The sequence below is a fragment of the Artibeus jamaicensis genome, unplaced genomic scaffold (genome assembly GCF_021234435.1).
Source record: "Artibeus jamaicensis isolate MK-2021 breed Jamaican fruit bat unplaced genomic scaffold, CSHL_Jam_final contig_484, whole genome shotgun sequence".
Classification (NCBI taxonomy): domain Eukaryota; kingdom Metazoa; phylum Chordata; class Mammalia; order Chiroptera; family Phyllostomidae; genus Artibeus; species Artibeus jamaicensis.
The window spans coordinates 139,611-156,315 of NW_026521859.1; the positions used below are offsets into that span (position 1 = coordinate 139,611).

The window sequence follows — 16,705 nt, forward strand, 5'->3', positions numbered from 1 at the left end:
ATATTACCTTGGCTCATCTCATTTTCTTCCAACTCATCAAATTCAGGGGTATGTGATCCTTATCAGATGGGTGACGAATAGTATTTTTGGTGTTTTGAGTTCCTTTCTCTGCACTCTGTTGGCCATTTCAACTATTGGAGTTATCCAAACAAATTAGTTTGTCTTTTTGGCTGTGTTTGTCTCTCATCGCTGGACCTTTGCACTGTTCCCTCTGATTAAAATGTCCCTCTCTTCACCTGGCCAAAGCTGTCCTTTCAGATTTCAGGTTGCCTGTTGGCTTTCTCACACAACTATGCTTGACTTTCCACAGGTAGGTTACTAATGCCTCCTAAATGTTTTCATAATGGTTAGTACTTCCCCTAACCAGCCAGTTATCTGTCTTACTAGACTATGACCTTTTTGAGTTATCTTATGTATCTTTGAGGCCAGTATCTAGCATGATATCAGACATAGAGTAGATATTCAATACACACACACACACACACACACACACACACACATACACACACGGAAAAAAGAAAAAGAAAGAAAGAAGTAGAGTTAGGGACATGTTGTGTGCTGTGGAAAAGAGCGTGAAGTTTTTTTATTTTTCTTTGTATAAGTGCTTAGAACTTGTCTAGGTATAATTTGCACTAGAGTTAGTCTTTTACCCAATAGAACTACAAGATGTGCTGATCACACCGTTTCCTGATATCTTGAAACAAGAATCTTTATGGATAAACAAATACCTTTATGCCCTTGAATTCACATAGCACAAGCTAATGTTTGACCGCATTATTCACTGAAGATGAGAGTTCAGACATTTAAAAACTTGCTTTGCATGTAGTGCAAGAGTGATGGCTTTGGTGATCTTGGTTCATTTCACTTTTATCAACTATATTAAAGAATATGAATTTTTAGTGGCAGCTTGAATCCTGAAGTTGGCAGAATGTTTATTTTCATTTCTTTCTCCCTGTTAATTGGCTTATATGTATTTGTACATATTTCAGATAGTATCAAATAAAACATATTTCATTGATAGCTTAAAACAGTGGTATTAATATATAGCTGAAAATCATGCATTTTTATATTTATTTTTATTTATTCCATGGGGAAATAGAATAAAATGCTGCTTTATGGTAAGTAATACTTGTACCTACCAAGAAATGTCTAGCTTTTATGTTCAACATAAATATTTTATTCTCTACTTTTTAAGCTGAATCATTAATTTTAAAAATAAGATAATTAACAAACTCAATTAACAAGCAAAACAGAGACAGACTCATAGATGGAGAGCAGATGACAGCTGAGGGGTAGGGGAGGTCGGAGATGGAGGGACTGAGCAAAATGGAAACAGGATTCATGAACATGGACAACAGTGTGGTAGTTGTCAGGGTGGGGGGTATAAGGAGACTAAATGATAATGGAAAAATACAATAAAGATTAAATAAAAATAAGATAATTAAAAATATCAACAAAAATAATAGCCCTCATTTACAAAGAATTTTCATGAGCTAAACAATGTATCTTACTTAATAAAGCTCCTATAAATAATTACATGATCTTTTAAAAAAATTCACCTTTATTGGGGTATAATTGACATGTAAATTATATGATATTTAAAGTATACATTGTAGTGATTTGGTATACTAAGGTACTGTGAAAGAATTTGGTCCATCTGGTTAATTAGAAAATCATGCATTTAAAACTTTCTACTTTTTGCTTTTTATGTAACATGTTTTCTGATGATATTTTCTTTCACTTAGGTTGTCGAACTGCTCCAACAGATTTAGTTTTCATCTTAGATGGTTCATACAGTGTTGGCCCAGAAAACTTCGAAATAGTAAAAAAGTGGCTTGTCAATATCACAAAAAACTTTGACATAGGACCAAAGTTTATTCAGGTGGGAGTGGTGCAGTACAGCGACTATCCTGTACTGGAGATTCCACTTGGAAGCCATGATTCCGGAGAGAAGCTGATGGCAGCGATGGACTCCATACACTACTTAGGAGGAAACACACGGACTGGCAAGGCTATCCAGTTTGCACTCGATTACCTTTTTGCCAAGTCCTCACGATTTCTCACTAAGATAGCAGTAGTACTTACGGATGGTAAATCCCAAGACGAAGTCAAAGATGCAGCAGAGGCTGCAAGAGAGAATAAAATAATATTATTTGCCATCGGCGTTGGTTCAGAAACAGAAGATGCAGAACTCCGAGCTATTGCCAACAAGCCTTCATCTACTTATGTGTTTTATGTGGAAGACTACATTGTGATATCCAGAATAAGGGAGGTGATGAAGCAGAAACTGTGTGAAGGTAAGCCTTAGTATAATTTGTATACAATAATTATACTTTCTTACATTTTAGCATAACCTGTTGTTTCACACTGGTATAGAGAGTTATATTTAATGTCAGATAACTTAGCATGTTAGAATTGAAGTGAACATAGGTTTTGTGTTATATTTATTCTGGATATGTTTTGTTTCTAGAAACAATTACTTATAAAATTTATAGTTGGAAAATACAATATTTTGTTATACTAATTGTTTTAGTTTTCAGGTACAACATGCCTACTGTGAGATGGTAGAAAATGAAGATATATAAAGAATAAAAACATATGCAAATAATATATGATATAATTTCTATTGATGAGTTTTTCACCTTTTTTATTTCAGTCCTTTTTTTTCAGTTCAGATTGTCTGAGAGTTTATTCATGTGTATAAGTAAGGATAATGTTATACATATAATTTAATACTCAATTTTATATTATTATATAACATATTATGTGTATAATTTTCAAACTATTAACATGCTTACATTCAGGTTACTTGGAGGGGAGAGTAATTTGCGAATCTTTTATTTTTAGCATCACGAGCATTTAAGGTATCACATACCTAGAAAAATAATATTCATATAAAATAGAAAAACTTTCTTTCCAGTTTACCATCAGAAACTCCAAAAGGTGATTTTGGTTTACATTTGATAGAAAAATTTATAAATGATTGTGGCTTAGAAAAAGTTAATTCCTCTATTTTTAAAAGTACTTGTTTAGGAGATATGGTAAACATATTTTGAAGTTTTTAAGATTATTTGTTTAAGAAATTAAGCATTTTCTTTAACCAAACTTTTAAAAAGGTCCTATAACAAGTATAAATAGTCATCACAGTTGTTCTTTTTATGAGTCTCTAACTGTAAAACCACGTTGACTTTTGTTATCTTGAACAGGCAAGAGAGATTTAGATTTTTGATGTTTTGTCAATAAAATCTTTGGTTTTGAGGATACATGCAAGATGTTTTCCCAGTAAATAAAATATCCAGCCATGTTTTATAAAAAAATAGAGACATTTATTGAAGAAGATACAAGATACAAGAAATATTGTATATAGGACAGTGATGCCATAGCCTACTTTACAGAGGCACCTTGGGACCTCACACAGTTCTCCCAATTGCCATCTGCTGCCCCCTTCCATTTTCCTGAATTTCATTGACAATCTGAAATCTCTTCCATTTCAAATGTGATTTTAGTTTGGGAAAAAGCCAGAAGTTGCTGGGCACCAAATCTGGGCTGTAGGGGGGCTGAGTTACCTGGGTGATTTGATATTTTGTTAAAAATCTGTGCATGAGACATGATGCATGAGCAGATGTGTTGTGGTGAAGCTGCAGTCACCAGTTGCCTGTAGCTCTGGACTTCTGAATCATCTGAATAGTTTCTGCAGAGGAACATTCAAGTTGCACACAAAGTTTGATGGAGATTCGTCGCTCTACTCACTCAGTCATTTTGAATGTATAGCCACACAGCACGCACACACACTCAAAGGCATCTACCACCCCCACTGACTAGTACAGTGAAGTCGTCATTGTTAGTGCACACATGTTCCAGTTATTATTCTTGGCTGCCAGGCTACATAGATGTAGCTCAAACTGTTCTCATTATATTAATAATGGCTGGACTTTTTCTGGACAGATTTGTATATTTCATTATTAAAATAGACTTTTCATGATGAGATTTCACTTAACATCCATTTTTATCCTAAAGTATAAATTTGATTAAATATGTCTGTTCAGTATTTGCTTCATAGATTTTTTTTCTGTAGACAGATGTTATGGGAAATTCATTCTATTTAAAAAATTCTAACTACACGTAAAGAGTAGCTGTGCTTAAAGGCAGTGTAAGTTTTTATAGCTAAATATACAATCTGTAAAAAAAAAGTACCAAATTTGAAATCCTACCAAATTGTTCTTCATCATATTAAAAAAGAATGCAATGTCTTTGTCTATTTAGTTTACATATATATATTTACAATAGCCATCTTTTAACATGTAGTTTTTGAAACCATACTTATGGAATATATAGACATTTTGTACTTGACTTTTTATACCATATTGGGTTGATTAATTGACTAATGTATTGCTATATTGCAGCAACCTCAAGCCATGTAATTTATGTTTGAATCATTTGATAATTTCAGTTTTTAAATCCTTACCTGAGGACATTTTTTCATTGCTTTCACAGAGAGAGGAAGGGAGAGAGTAATGGGGAGAGAGAAACACCAATGTGAGATAGAAGTATGGATTGCTTGCCTTCCATAAGCACCTGGACTAGGGACCAAACCCTCAACTTTTCGGTTATGGGATGATTCTCACACTGGCCAGGGCAGTAATTTTATTTTATTTTTTAAAGATTTTATTTAATTAGAAGGAAAGGGAGAGGAGAAGGGAGGGAGTAAGAGAGGGAGAGAAACATCATTGTGTGAGAGAAACATTGATTGGTTGCCTCTTGTATGCCCCCCAACTGGGGACTTGGCCCATGACCCAGACATGTGCCCTGACTGAGAATCAAACTGGTGACCCTTTGGTTTGCAGGCTGGCGCTCACCCACTGAGCCATTGAGCCACACCACCCAGGGCAACAGTTTCATTTTTTTGACAAATAGTTAACTTCTATGTTGAGGTTCTCAGCATATAAAATTACCATTTTGTAATGCTGTTTCCTTTTGTGCTCTGGCATGGTTGATCCAGAGCAAACAAAATATTATTTACATCCTTGTTCCCATGTGGATTATTTCATCTTCACTGACCTACCATTTCCGTGGAGGGGTACTCTGCATAATGTTATTTCAGGTCCACTTTTTGTTGATGAGCAATGGTTTCTTCATCTAAGAGTATTTTTTCTTCTTTTGTTTACTATTATTTTTTATTTAAAAAAATTTTAAATTACAGTATTCAATATTATTTTAATAATATTGAATTACAGTATTCAATATTATTTTAATAATATTGAATTACGGTATTCAATAATGTATTCAATATTATTTTTTATTAGTTTCAGGTATACAACATAGTGGTTACATAATCATATACTTTACCAAGTGATTTCTCCCAATATTGCCTATGCAGTATTTTACATCCCATGACTGTTTTGTAACTATCAATTTGTATTTCTTAATCCTTTTACCTTTGTCACCTTGTCCCCTAACCCCCTCCCTTCTGGAAACCATCAGTCTGTTCTCTGTATGAGTGTTTTTCAGTTTTGTTTGTTCATTAATTTTGTTCTTTAGATTCCACATATAAGTGAAATCATACTGTGTTTGTCTTTGTCTGACTGACTTATTTCACTGAACATAATATACTCTGGTTCCATCTATGATGTCACAAATGGTAATACTTCATTCTTGTTTATGGCTGAGTAGTAGTTAATTGTATGTATGTACCATGACTTTTTTATCCATTTGTCTATTGGTGGACAGTTGTTTTTTTTCCATTCTTGGTTATTGTAAATAATGCTATAATGAGCACAGAAGTGCATATATTCTTTCCCATTAGTGTTTTGGGTTTCTTCTGACACACATCCACAAATAGAATTGATGAGTCATAAGGGCAGTTCCATTTTTAATGTTTTTGAGGAAGCTTCATACTGTTTTCCATGATGGCTGTACCAATAAGCATTCCCACCAACAGTGCTCAAGGGTTCTCTCCTCTCCACATTCTCTAAGGAACCAACACTTGTACTTTGTTTACTTACTGATGACAGCTATTCTGACAGGCATGAGGTGGTATCTTACTGTGGTTTTCATTTGCATTTCTCTGACAATTAGTGACATTGAGCATCTTGTTTGCTATTTTGTTATTTTGGTAAAAAACACAGTGTGAGGTATACCCTCCTAAAGTACTTTAAGTGCACAGGACAGTACTGCTAATTATATGCCCAGTGTTGTACGGTAGATAGCTAGGGCTTTTTCGTGTTGCGTGACTGCAGCTCTATGCACATTGAACAGCAAGCCCTCCCCCGTTTCTTTCTCCCCACAACTGACAACCACCAGTTTATTTTCTGTTTCTATGAGTTTGACCACTTTAGTTAGTTCTTAAAGGTGGAATTATGCAGCATTTGTCCTTTTGTGATTAGTCATTGGGATTTTGACAGGGATCGCACTGAATCTGTATATCACTTTGTGTGTTACGGACATTTTTAAAATAGGAAGTTTCCTAATCCATGAACATGATATGTCTTTTCATTTTTAATTTTCTTTCAGCAGTGTTTTGTTGTTTTAAAAATGTAAGTCCTTTGCTTATTTGGTTAAGTTTATTTCATAGTATTTTATTGTTTTTTATGCTCTGGCTGGTATTTCTAATACTATGTTGAATAAAAGTGTTAGAAATGTATCTTCTTATCTTGTTCCTGACCTTAGAGGATGAACTTTCAATTTCTCACCATTGAGTGACTTGTATGTTTGCTAGCTGTGGCTTTTCATATATGGCTTTTATTATGTTGAGGTAAATTATTTCTATACTTATTTTGGTGTTTTTTTAATCACAAAAGGATGTTGGATTTTAACAAATGCATTGTCTGCATCTGTTGAGACAATTATGTGACTTTCATACCTTGTCTGTTATGATGGTGAATCATATACATTGATTTAAATAGGTCGAATCATCTGCATCCCAAGGAAAAATTCCACTTGGTCATGGTGTAGGATACTTTTTGATCCTTTTGATATGCTTTTGAATTCAATTGGATAATATTTTGTGGAGGATTTTTACACCTGTATTCGTTAGGAATATTGGCCTGTAGTTTTCTTTTCTTATAGTGTCTTTTTTTGGCTTTGATATCTGGGTGATGCTGGCCTCATAAAAATAGTTTGGAACTATTTCCTTTCAGTTTTTGGAAGAGTTTGAGAAGGACTGGCATAATTCTTCTTTAAATGTTTAGTAGAATTTACCAGTGCAGACATCTGGTTCTGGACTCTCCTTTGCTGGGAGGTTTCAGATGACTGATTCAGTCTTTTTACTAGTTACAGGTAGGTTCAGATCTTTTATTTCCTCATGAGTCACTGTTAGTAGGTTGTATATTTTAGGAAATTACCCATTTATTTTAGGTTATCAAATATGTTGCTATATAATTATTACAGTTTCTTATGACCCTTTATATTTCTTTGGTATCAGTTTCAATATCTCCTCTTTCACTCCTGTTTTTTTTTTTTAATTTGAATCTTCTCTTTTTTTTTCAGTTAATCTAGCTAAAGGATTTTTCAGTTTTGTTGATCTCTTAAAAAAACAGCTCTTAGTTTTGTTGAATTTTTTATTGTTTTAGTATTATCTATTTTATTTATTTCCATTCTAATCTTATTTTCATCCTTCTGCTAACTTTTAGCTTAGTTTATTCTTTTTATAGTTCCTTGACATGAAAAGTTAGGTTTATTTGAGAACTTTATTTTTTGATATAGATTTTTATTGCCATAAATTTCTTTGTACTCCTACTTTTACTGCATCTCATAAGTTTTGATATGTTGTGTTTTAGTTTTTGTTTTTTTCAAGATACCTTCTAATTTCTCTTTTGATTTATTTATTTATTTTAGTGTAGACATTTAATTAATTAATTTATTTAAATATATTTTATTGATTACGCCATTATAGTTCTATTCCCCCCTTCATTCCCCTCCACCCTGCACACCCCTCCCCCACCATTCCCCCTTTAGTTTATGACCACGTGTCTCAAGTTCTTTAGATTCTGTATTTCCCATACGATTCTTGCCCTCCCCGCATCTATTTTCTACCTACCATCTATGCTACTTATTTTCTGTACCTTCTCCTTCCTTCTCCTTCTCCCACTCCCCTGTTGCGAACCCTCCATGTGATCTTCATTTCTATGGTTCTGCTCCTGATCTAGCTGTCCTCTTAGTTTGCTTTTGTTTTAGGTGTGGTTCTTAATAACTGTGAGTTTGCTGTCCTTTCACTGTTCATGTTTCTTTAACTTCTTTTTCTTAGATAAGTCCCTTTAACATTTCATATAATAAGGGTTTGGTGATGATGAACTCCTCGAATTTGGTCTTATCTGAGAAGCACTTTATCTGCCCTTCCATTCTAAATGAAAGCTTTGCTGGATAGATCAATCTTGGATGTAGGTCTTTGGATTTCATGACTTGGAACACTTCTTTCCAGCCCCTTCTTGCCTGTAAGGTCTCTTTTGAGAAATCCGCTGACAGTCTGATGGGAACTCCTTTGTAGCTGACTGTCCCCTTATCTCTTGCTGCTTCTAGAATTCTCTCCTTCATTTTAATCTTGGCTAATGTAATTATGATGTGCCTTGGTGTGTTCCTTCTTGGGTCCAACTTCTTTGGGACTCTCTGAGCTTTCTGGATTTCCTGGAAGTCTATTTTCTTTGCCAGATTGGGGAAGTTCTCCTTTATTATAAGGTTTCCACTCATCACTGTTCCTTTTCCCTTCTGGTAACCCTATAATTCGGATGTTGGAGCATTTAAGGATGTCCTGGAGGTTCCTAAGCCTCTCCTCATTTTTTTGAATTCTTGTTTCTTCGTTCTTTTCTGTTTGGTCATTTTTTTCTTCCTTCTGGTCCAGTCCCTTGATTTGAGTCCCAGTTTCCTTTCCATTATTATTGGTTTCCTGTGCATTTCCCTTCATTTCAATTAGTTTCACCTTCATATGTTCCTCTAATTTGTGACTAAAATCAACCAGTTCTGTGAGCATCCTGATCACCAGTGTTTTGAACTGTGCATCTGAAAGTTTGGCTATTTCTTCATTGCTTAGATTTATCGGCCCTGAGTTGTTCTTGAGCCATGTTTTGATCTGTTCCTGTCTGTTACATATGAGGAGCAGAGCCTTAGTTGTTCACCAGGGTGGGGCCACCCATGTCACTGGTTTGTGACGCTGTGTGTGGGGGCGGGGGCAGAGAGGTATAATGGCGGTTCCCTCTGCTGCTTCCTGCCACTGGGTCCTGTGCAGTCCATCTCACTGCTTGCTCTCCCCGGTTTATTTGCCCAGTAATGTGTGACCTCGATCAGCCCTCAGTGGGTCCACTGCCTTGCACCCTCTGTGGGTCCACCTGCTTCTCCACACCTGGGACTCGCCCACAGCTGCCGTTGCACCTGGGTCGGTCTGGTGGATCTTTCCTGCCCTACTCCACTCTGCTGCTGGCTCTGCCCCTTTTACCGGTTTGGCTGAAGGGTTCGTTGTTGTCAGACTTCCATATAGTTCAATTTTCTGTGGTTTGGCTGCATTTTTGTTGCTAAAACTTTGTTGTTTTTAAACTTGGTTGTGTGAGAAGGCACAGGGTTTCCACCTACGCCTCCATCTTGGCGGAAGTCCCTCTTTTGATTTATTTTTTGACTCAGTGATTATTCAAGAAAGTGGTTTAGTTTCTTTTTTTCCCCACATATTTTTGAATTTTCTAACTTTCCTTCTACCAATAATTTCTAGTTTCATTCTATTGTGGCTGGAAAATAGACATAGTATAATTTCAATGTTCTTGAATGTGTTGAGATTTGTTTTTTGACCTAACATGTCTTTTTCCTGGAGAATGTTTTGCTTGTGCTTGAGAATATGCATTGTGCAGCTGTGTGATAGAATGTTCTGCATACATCTGTTAGATTCATTTAATCTATAGTGTTGTTCAAATCCTTTGTTTCCTCTTTGATCTTCTATCTGAATGTACTATCTATTATTAAAAGTGAAGTATTGAAATCCCTTACTATTATTGTGTTACTGTATATTTCTCCCTTCAGTTCTGTCAGTGTTCACATTATATATTTGACTGCTGTCATGTCAGGTGTATATATTTATATATATAGTTGTTATGTTTTGCTGCTGAGTTGACCTTGTTATCATTATAATGTCCTTCATCTCTTTGGACAGTTTTTGAATTAAAGCCTATTTTATCTGACCAAGTATTACTACTACTTTTGTCCCCTTTTGGTTATCATTTTCATGGAGTATCTTTTTTCATCACTTTACTTTTAGCTTGTGTGTGTCCCTAATTATAAAATACCTGTCTTATAAATAATATATAGTTGAATTTTGTGTTTTTTTAAAATCCATTTAGCCCCTCTATGTCTTCTTATTAGGGAATTTAATGCATTTACATCTGGACAATTACTGACAGGGAAGGACTTAATATTGTCATTTTGTTCATTGTTTTCTGTCATACAGACTTTTTGTTCTTCTTTCCTCTCTTGTGGTCTTCCTTTGTGTTTCACTGTTTTTTCTAGTGACATTTTTTGATTTGTTTCTCATTTTCATTTGTCTGTCTTACATAGCTATTTTCTTTGTGGTTGCCATGGGTTTTACATTAAACATTATATTGTTATAAAAAATGATTTTAAGAGGACTTCCGCCAAGATGGAGGTTTAGGTGGATGTGCCGTGCCTCCTCACACAACCAAGTTTAGGGACAACTAAATATTAGCATCAGAAAACACAACCAGAACACGGAAAACTGAACCTTTCAGAAGTCCGCTAACAACAAATTCTTCAGCCCGACCGGTAAGGGGCGAAACCGGCGTCGGGTGAGGAGCTGCAAGGGAGGGCTCGGTCGGACCCGGGCGCGGAATCCAGACGTGCGAATCCAGACGCACGGGTTCCAAACCCAGGATTGGACCTAGTGAGCGACCGAACAACCCACCGGGTGAGCGACTGCAGAGGAGACAGTGGGGAGGCGGTGCAGCGAGTTGACTGCGGTTGCCTAATTGCGCACGAGCGAGGGAGTGGGCGGTTGGACCGGCCGCCGCGGCGATACAGGGCGCCACCATTTCCCTGCTCTGACCACGCCCCCACATACAGCGTCACAACCCAGCGACCTGGGAGTCCAAGGCGCAGTTTCTCACATTTAAAGGGCCAGAACAGACCAAAAATGTCGCAGGGAGACCTCAAAGCCCCAGAGATAAATCTAAGCGACGAAGAAATAGCAAAACTCTCAGACGCACAGTTTAAAACACTGGTCATCAGCTTCCTCACAGATCTGGTTGATTATAGCCACAAATTAGAGAAACATATGAAGGCTAAATTAAGGGAAATGAATGGAATTCCACAGGAAACCCATAGAGATGAAAAGGAAACTGGGACTCAAATCAATGGAGTGGACCAGAAGAAAGCAAATAATGGCCAAACAGAAAAGAGTCAAGGAGCAAGAATTCAAAGAAATGAGGAGAGTCTTAGGAACCTCCAGGACATCTTTAAACGCTCTAATATCCGAATTATAGGGGTACCAGAAGGGGGAAAGACACAACCACCAGTGGAAAAACTATTTGAACAAATAATAAAAGAAAATTTCCCCAATCTGGCAAAGGAAATAGACTTCCAAGAAATCCAAGAAGCCCAGAGAGTACCAAAAAAGTTGGACTCAAGAAGAAACACAGCAAGGCATATCATAATTACATTAGCCAAAATTAAAATGAAGGAGAGAATCCTAGAAGCAGCAAGAGTTAAGGGGACAATCACCTACAAAGGAGTCCCCATCAGACTGTCAGCAGATTTCTCAAAAGAGACCTTACAGGCAAGAAGGGGCTGGAAAGAAATATTCCAAATCATGAAATCTAAAGACCTACAACCAAGATTGCTCTATCCAGCAAAACTTTCATTTAGAATGGAAGGACAGATAAGGTGCTTCTCAGATAAGACCAAATTCAAGGAGTTCATTATCACCAAGCCCTTATTATATGAAATGTTAAAGGGACTTATCTAAGAAAAAGAAGTTAAAGAAACATGAACAGTGAAAGAACAACAAACTCACAGTTATCAACAACCACACCTAAAACAAAAGCAAACTAAAAGGACAGCTAGATCAGGAGTGGAAACATAGAAATGAAGATCTCAAGGAGGGTTAGCAACAGGGGAGTGGGAAGAGGAGAAGGGAGGAGAAGGTACAGAAAATAAGTAGCATAGACAGTAGATAGAAAATAGATGGGGGTGGGCAAGAATAGCATGGGAAATATAGAACCTAAAGGACTTGAGACACATGGACATAAACTAAAGGGGGGTAATGGTGGGGTTGGGGGGGCAGGGTGGAGGGGAATGAAGGGGGGAATAGAACAACTGTAACAGCATAATCAATTTAAAAAAATAAATTAATTTAAAAAAAATGATTTTAAGCTGATAATATTTTAACTTCAGTCACATACAAATACTCTATATTTTTGCATTTCCCTTCTCCCTTACACTTTATTATTGACGTCATAAGTTACATCATCTCATATTGTATATCCATTAACATATTTTTACATACTTTATTTTTATACTTTTATCTATTAACTTTTATATCAAAATTGAAAATTATATATGCATCCCCATTATAGTATTTTAATGTTTCAAATTTGTCTATACAAGGTCTGTCCAGAAAAAGTCCAGCCATTGTTAATATAACAAGAACTGTTTGTGTGACTTCAATGTAATCTAGTAGCCAAGGACAGTGGACTGGAATGTCCATGCATGAACAGTGATGTTTTTCTCCCTTTCTTTCTCCCTCCCTTCCCCTCTCTCTAAAAATAAATAAGTAAAATCTTAAAAAATATTATATATACTTTGTACTACTCTTTGCTTGGAGATTGCAGGATGATTTGATTATCTAATTCAAGCCCTATAATACTTTGTAATAATGGCCTGGTATAGTACCCTACCTTTGTATTTTTTAATAATATTTTTAATTTTATTTTTTCCATTACCATTCAGTCCTCCTATACCCCACCCCCCGTAATCACCACACTGTTGTCCATGTCTATGAGTCCTTTTACCTGTTTGCTCAAGCCCTCCACCCCCTAGTTTTCCCCACCCTACCTGTCATCCTGTTCTCCATTTATGATTCCGTTCCCATTTTCCTTGTTAGTTCCATTTGTCCATTAGATTTCACATATGCGTGAAGTCATATGGTATTTGCCATGCTCAGACTGGCTTATTTTACTCAGCATAATACCCTCTAGGTCCATCCATACTGTCCCAAAGGGTGAAACTTTTTCTTTTTTTATGACTGAATAGTATTACACTGTGTAAATGTCCCATTTATTCATTCATCTGTTGATGGACTCTTGAGCTGCATCCATAACTTGGCAATTGTAAATAATGCTGCAGTGAACACAGTGGTGCTTATGTTCCTTCAAATTAGTGTTTTTGTCTCTTTCAGACATATTCAGTGGGTCAAAAGGCAGATCTATTGTTAATTTTTTTGAGGTATCTCTATAGTGCTTTCCACAGTGGCTGTACCAGGCTGCATTCTCACCAATAGTGCAGAAGATTCCACTTTCTCCATATCTTGCCAGCATTTGTTTGTTGATTTATTGGTGATAGCCATCCTGACAGGTGTGAGATGGTATCTCATTGTGGTGATGATTAGTGATGTTGGGCATCTCATTATATATCTAATTGGCCATCTGTATGTTGTCTTTGGAGGAGTGTCTATTCAGGTCCTTTGCCCATATTCTGATTGGGCTGTCTGTTTTTTTGGTGTTGAATTTTATAAGTTCTTTATAAATTTTGGATACTAACCCTTTATCAGATGTATTGGTGAATATGTTCTCCTTTTCTGCAGTTGTCTTTTCATTTTGTTGATGTTTCCCTTTGCTGTGCAAAAACTTTTTAGTTTGATGTACTCCCATTTGTTTATTTTTTCTCTTGTTTCTCTTGCATGGGGAGATATACCCAATAAAATATTGCTATGAGCTATATTCAAGATTTTTCTGCATATGTTTTCTTCTATAATTTTTATGGTTTGGGGTCTAATATTTTAAGTCTTTGTTCCATTTTAATCTTGTTGTTGAATGTGGTGTAAGAAGGTGGTCCAGTTTCATTTTTCTGCACTTATCTGACCAATTTTCCCCATAACCATTTATTAAATAAACTACCTTTAGCCAATTGTATAAGCTGGGTTCCTCTGTCAAAATTAATGGATTATAAAGATGTGGATTTATTTCTGGGCTCTCTATTCTGTTCCATTGATCTATGTCTGTTTTTATGCTAGTACCATGCTGTTTTGATCACTATGGCTTTATAGTATAGTTTAATATTAAATAGTATCATTCCTCCAACTTTGTTTTTCTTTCTCAAGATTGCTGTTGCTATGTGGTACCTTTGGAACCTATGTGGTTCCAAAAAAAATTTGAAATAGTTCTAGTTCTGTGAAATACATAATTGGAATCTTGATAGGAATTGCATTGAATCTATAATTGCATTAATCTATTGCTTTGTGTCGAATAGACATTTTAATGATATTAATTCTTCCTACCTGTGAACGTGGCATGTGCTTCTATTTCCTTATATCTTTAATTTCTCTCTTCAATGTCTTTTATTTAGGGGAATAACTTTGTATTAGACCTATAGATTAAAATAATTTGAACCTAATCTGTATTAAAGGCAAGTTACACTTTCAGAGCTTGTAGTATATCCAAAAATATGAATTTTCCATTCATCTAATTAGATAGCTTAGACCTATGTTTCAAGAAAATTAACATAATATGTTTATATTTTATGTGAAAAGTGATGTTTGGGTAGTCATTGGAAATAGTGGAATGACTATGGTGGGATTCAGAACATACACAAAATAAATGATTAGTGTTTATGATCAGATTTAGATATAGCTGTATAAATTAGTTAATTCTAGGAAAGGAATAAACAAGAAAACATTCAGAATAATTTGCAATAGGAATGTTTAAAGCTTGTGTTAATGACCAATTCTCCCCATCTTTTTCTTACCCTAAGATTTTTTTGTATAATATTTGTCACCTAATTACATATTTTATTTTCATAATAGCCCCATGTTTTGTAAATGGCAACAAGCATGCTAAAAGGAGTAAAAATTGATGCAACCACTTTGAAAATGTTTTTTTGGCATTATCTGCTAGGGTAAAGCATGCACGTACCCTATGAAACAGCAATTCAACTCCTAAATATTTAACCACAACAACAGACAAAACCAACCAATTACTGGTTATAGAAATCATAACAGTGGTCTCTAGTGGTGGTGCTTATCATCTGTAAAGGAAATTGAGGTAGGTTGCTAAGGTGTTAGACATACTTTATCTTTTGTGGTGCAAGTAATATGTGTGTATACACATGTGCCAATCGAGCTGTCTACTTGAGATTAAGATATTTTACTGGATGTAGAATGTACCTTAATTAAAAGTTTTTAAAATTTCAGTAAGCATGATGTCTGTTAAAGTAAAGCACTATCTTCTCATAGTTTTATTAATAAACCTGAGGTCATTGATTGATTATATAGTTATCCAGCCCTCTCTCTGGAGTCAGGCCCAGATCTGGGTTTGATTCCTGACTTGTCCACCTTTGTTTCTTAAGGTGTGATATTGGGCTAAGTGACTGACTCCAACCTTAGTGATAACCACACTTTCTGAAGGTTAATGTCAGTGTTCTGGAGAAGTAGTGGAACCTGTTAAGATGCCTGGATGCCTGGTTAAAAAAATAGAGTGCATATGTTAAAATGATATATAATTCTAATATCTGACAAAAGCTCAGTGTATTTAAATTAAAAATGAAAAAGAAAAGGAGTAGAGAATAAGGCATAAGAACTGGACACATACTATATTCTGTATACATGTAAAAGCAAAACATATTATCAGTTCTCCATCTATAGCATTCAGAGGAAAGAATAACTTTAAAAATTTATTATATAAAATAAAGGCTTTTAAAGTGAAAAATGGCAAAATCAAATGATTTATTTTTATCATTGTGTAAGCCTTTAAAACTATATTCTTAATTATTTTTCAAAGCCATGTATAATCAACAAAAGAAAAAAGCAAGCAAAATATAACCAGAGACATTGAAATTAAGAACAATCTGACAACAACCAGAGGGGAGATAGAAGGGGATAATGTAGGGGGAAGGGTTTTCAGGAACTACTGTAAAAGACACATGAACAAAACCAAGGGGGAGGGTGGAAGCAAGGGAGGGAGGTAGGTTTGGGTGGGGTTGGGGTGGAAAGGTGGGGGGAAAATGCAGACAACTGTAATTGAATAATAATAAAATAACTTAAAAATGGAAAAAAGGCCACATATAGATTTCCATTTTTCAATATTTTTTTTCTTATTGTCTAAAGCATATTCCATGATCACAGAGGGTACTTGTGCAAAATATTTTGACTGTTCTGGTTTGTGCACAAGTGGTTGGAGTCTACTGTTCCCACTGACTTATCACTGAAAGCAATCTTATAAGAATCTGTGATTATGTTCCACTGTCTGTAAGCCATACATCTGGCAGACATCTTCCCCAGATAAAGTGCTGTTGACTCTAACCTAAATTTCAAGACAGTTGAAACTTGCTCCCTGGTAAAGGGTGATGAGATTATTCAACCTGTAATAAGAAAAGAAATTATGTTAAGTTGAGGCTGCCTTCTTTGTTATTTAACTAATTTTTGGTATGAGGATCTCTACTTGGATAATTTATTTGTGTTTTGCTATTGTTATTCTATCTCCAATATGATACAATAAAATCTATGTTA

At 35.5% G+C, this 16,705-nt stretch overlaps 1 protein-coding gene across 1 annotated transcript in view; it reads left to right on the forward strand.

The window, feature by feature from the left end:
• The window catches only part of COL21A1 (collagen type XXI alpha 1 chain), a 172,840-nt gene that overhangs the window by 54,470 nt on the left and 101,665 nt on the right, over positions 1 to 16,705 (forward strand). The window contains exon 3 of the mRNA XM_053668361.1: positions 1,746 to 2,297. Coding sequence (XP_053524336.1) covers positions 1,746 to 2,297 — 552 coding nt within the window. The remainder of the gene's footprint in view (positions 1 to 1,745; positions 2,298 to 16,705) is intronic.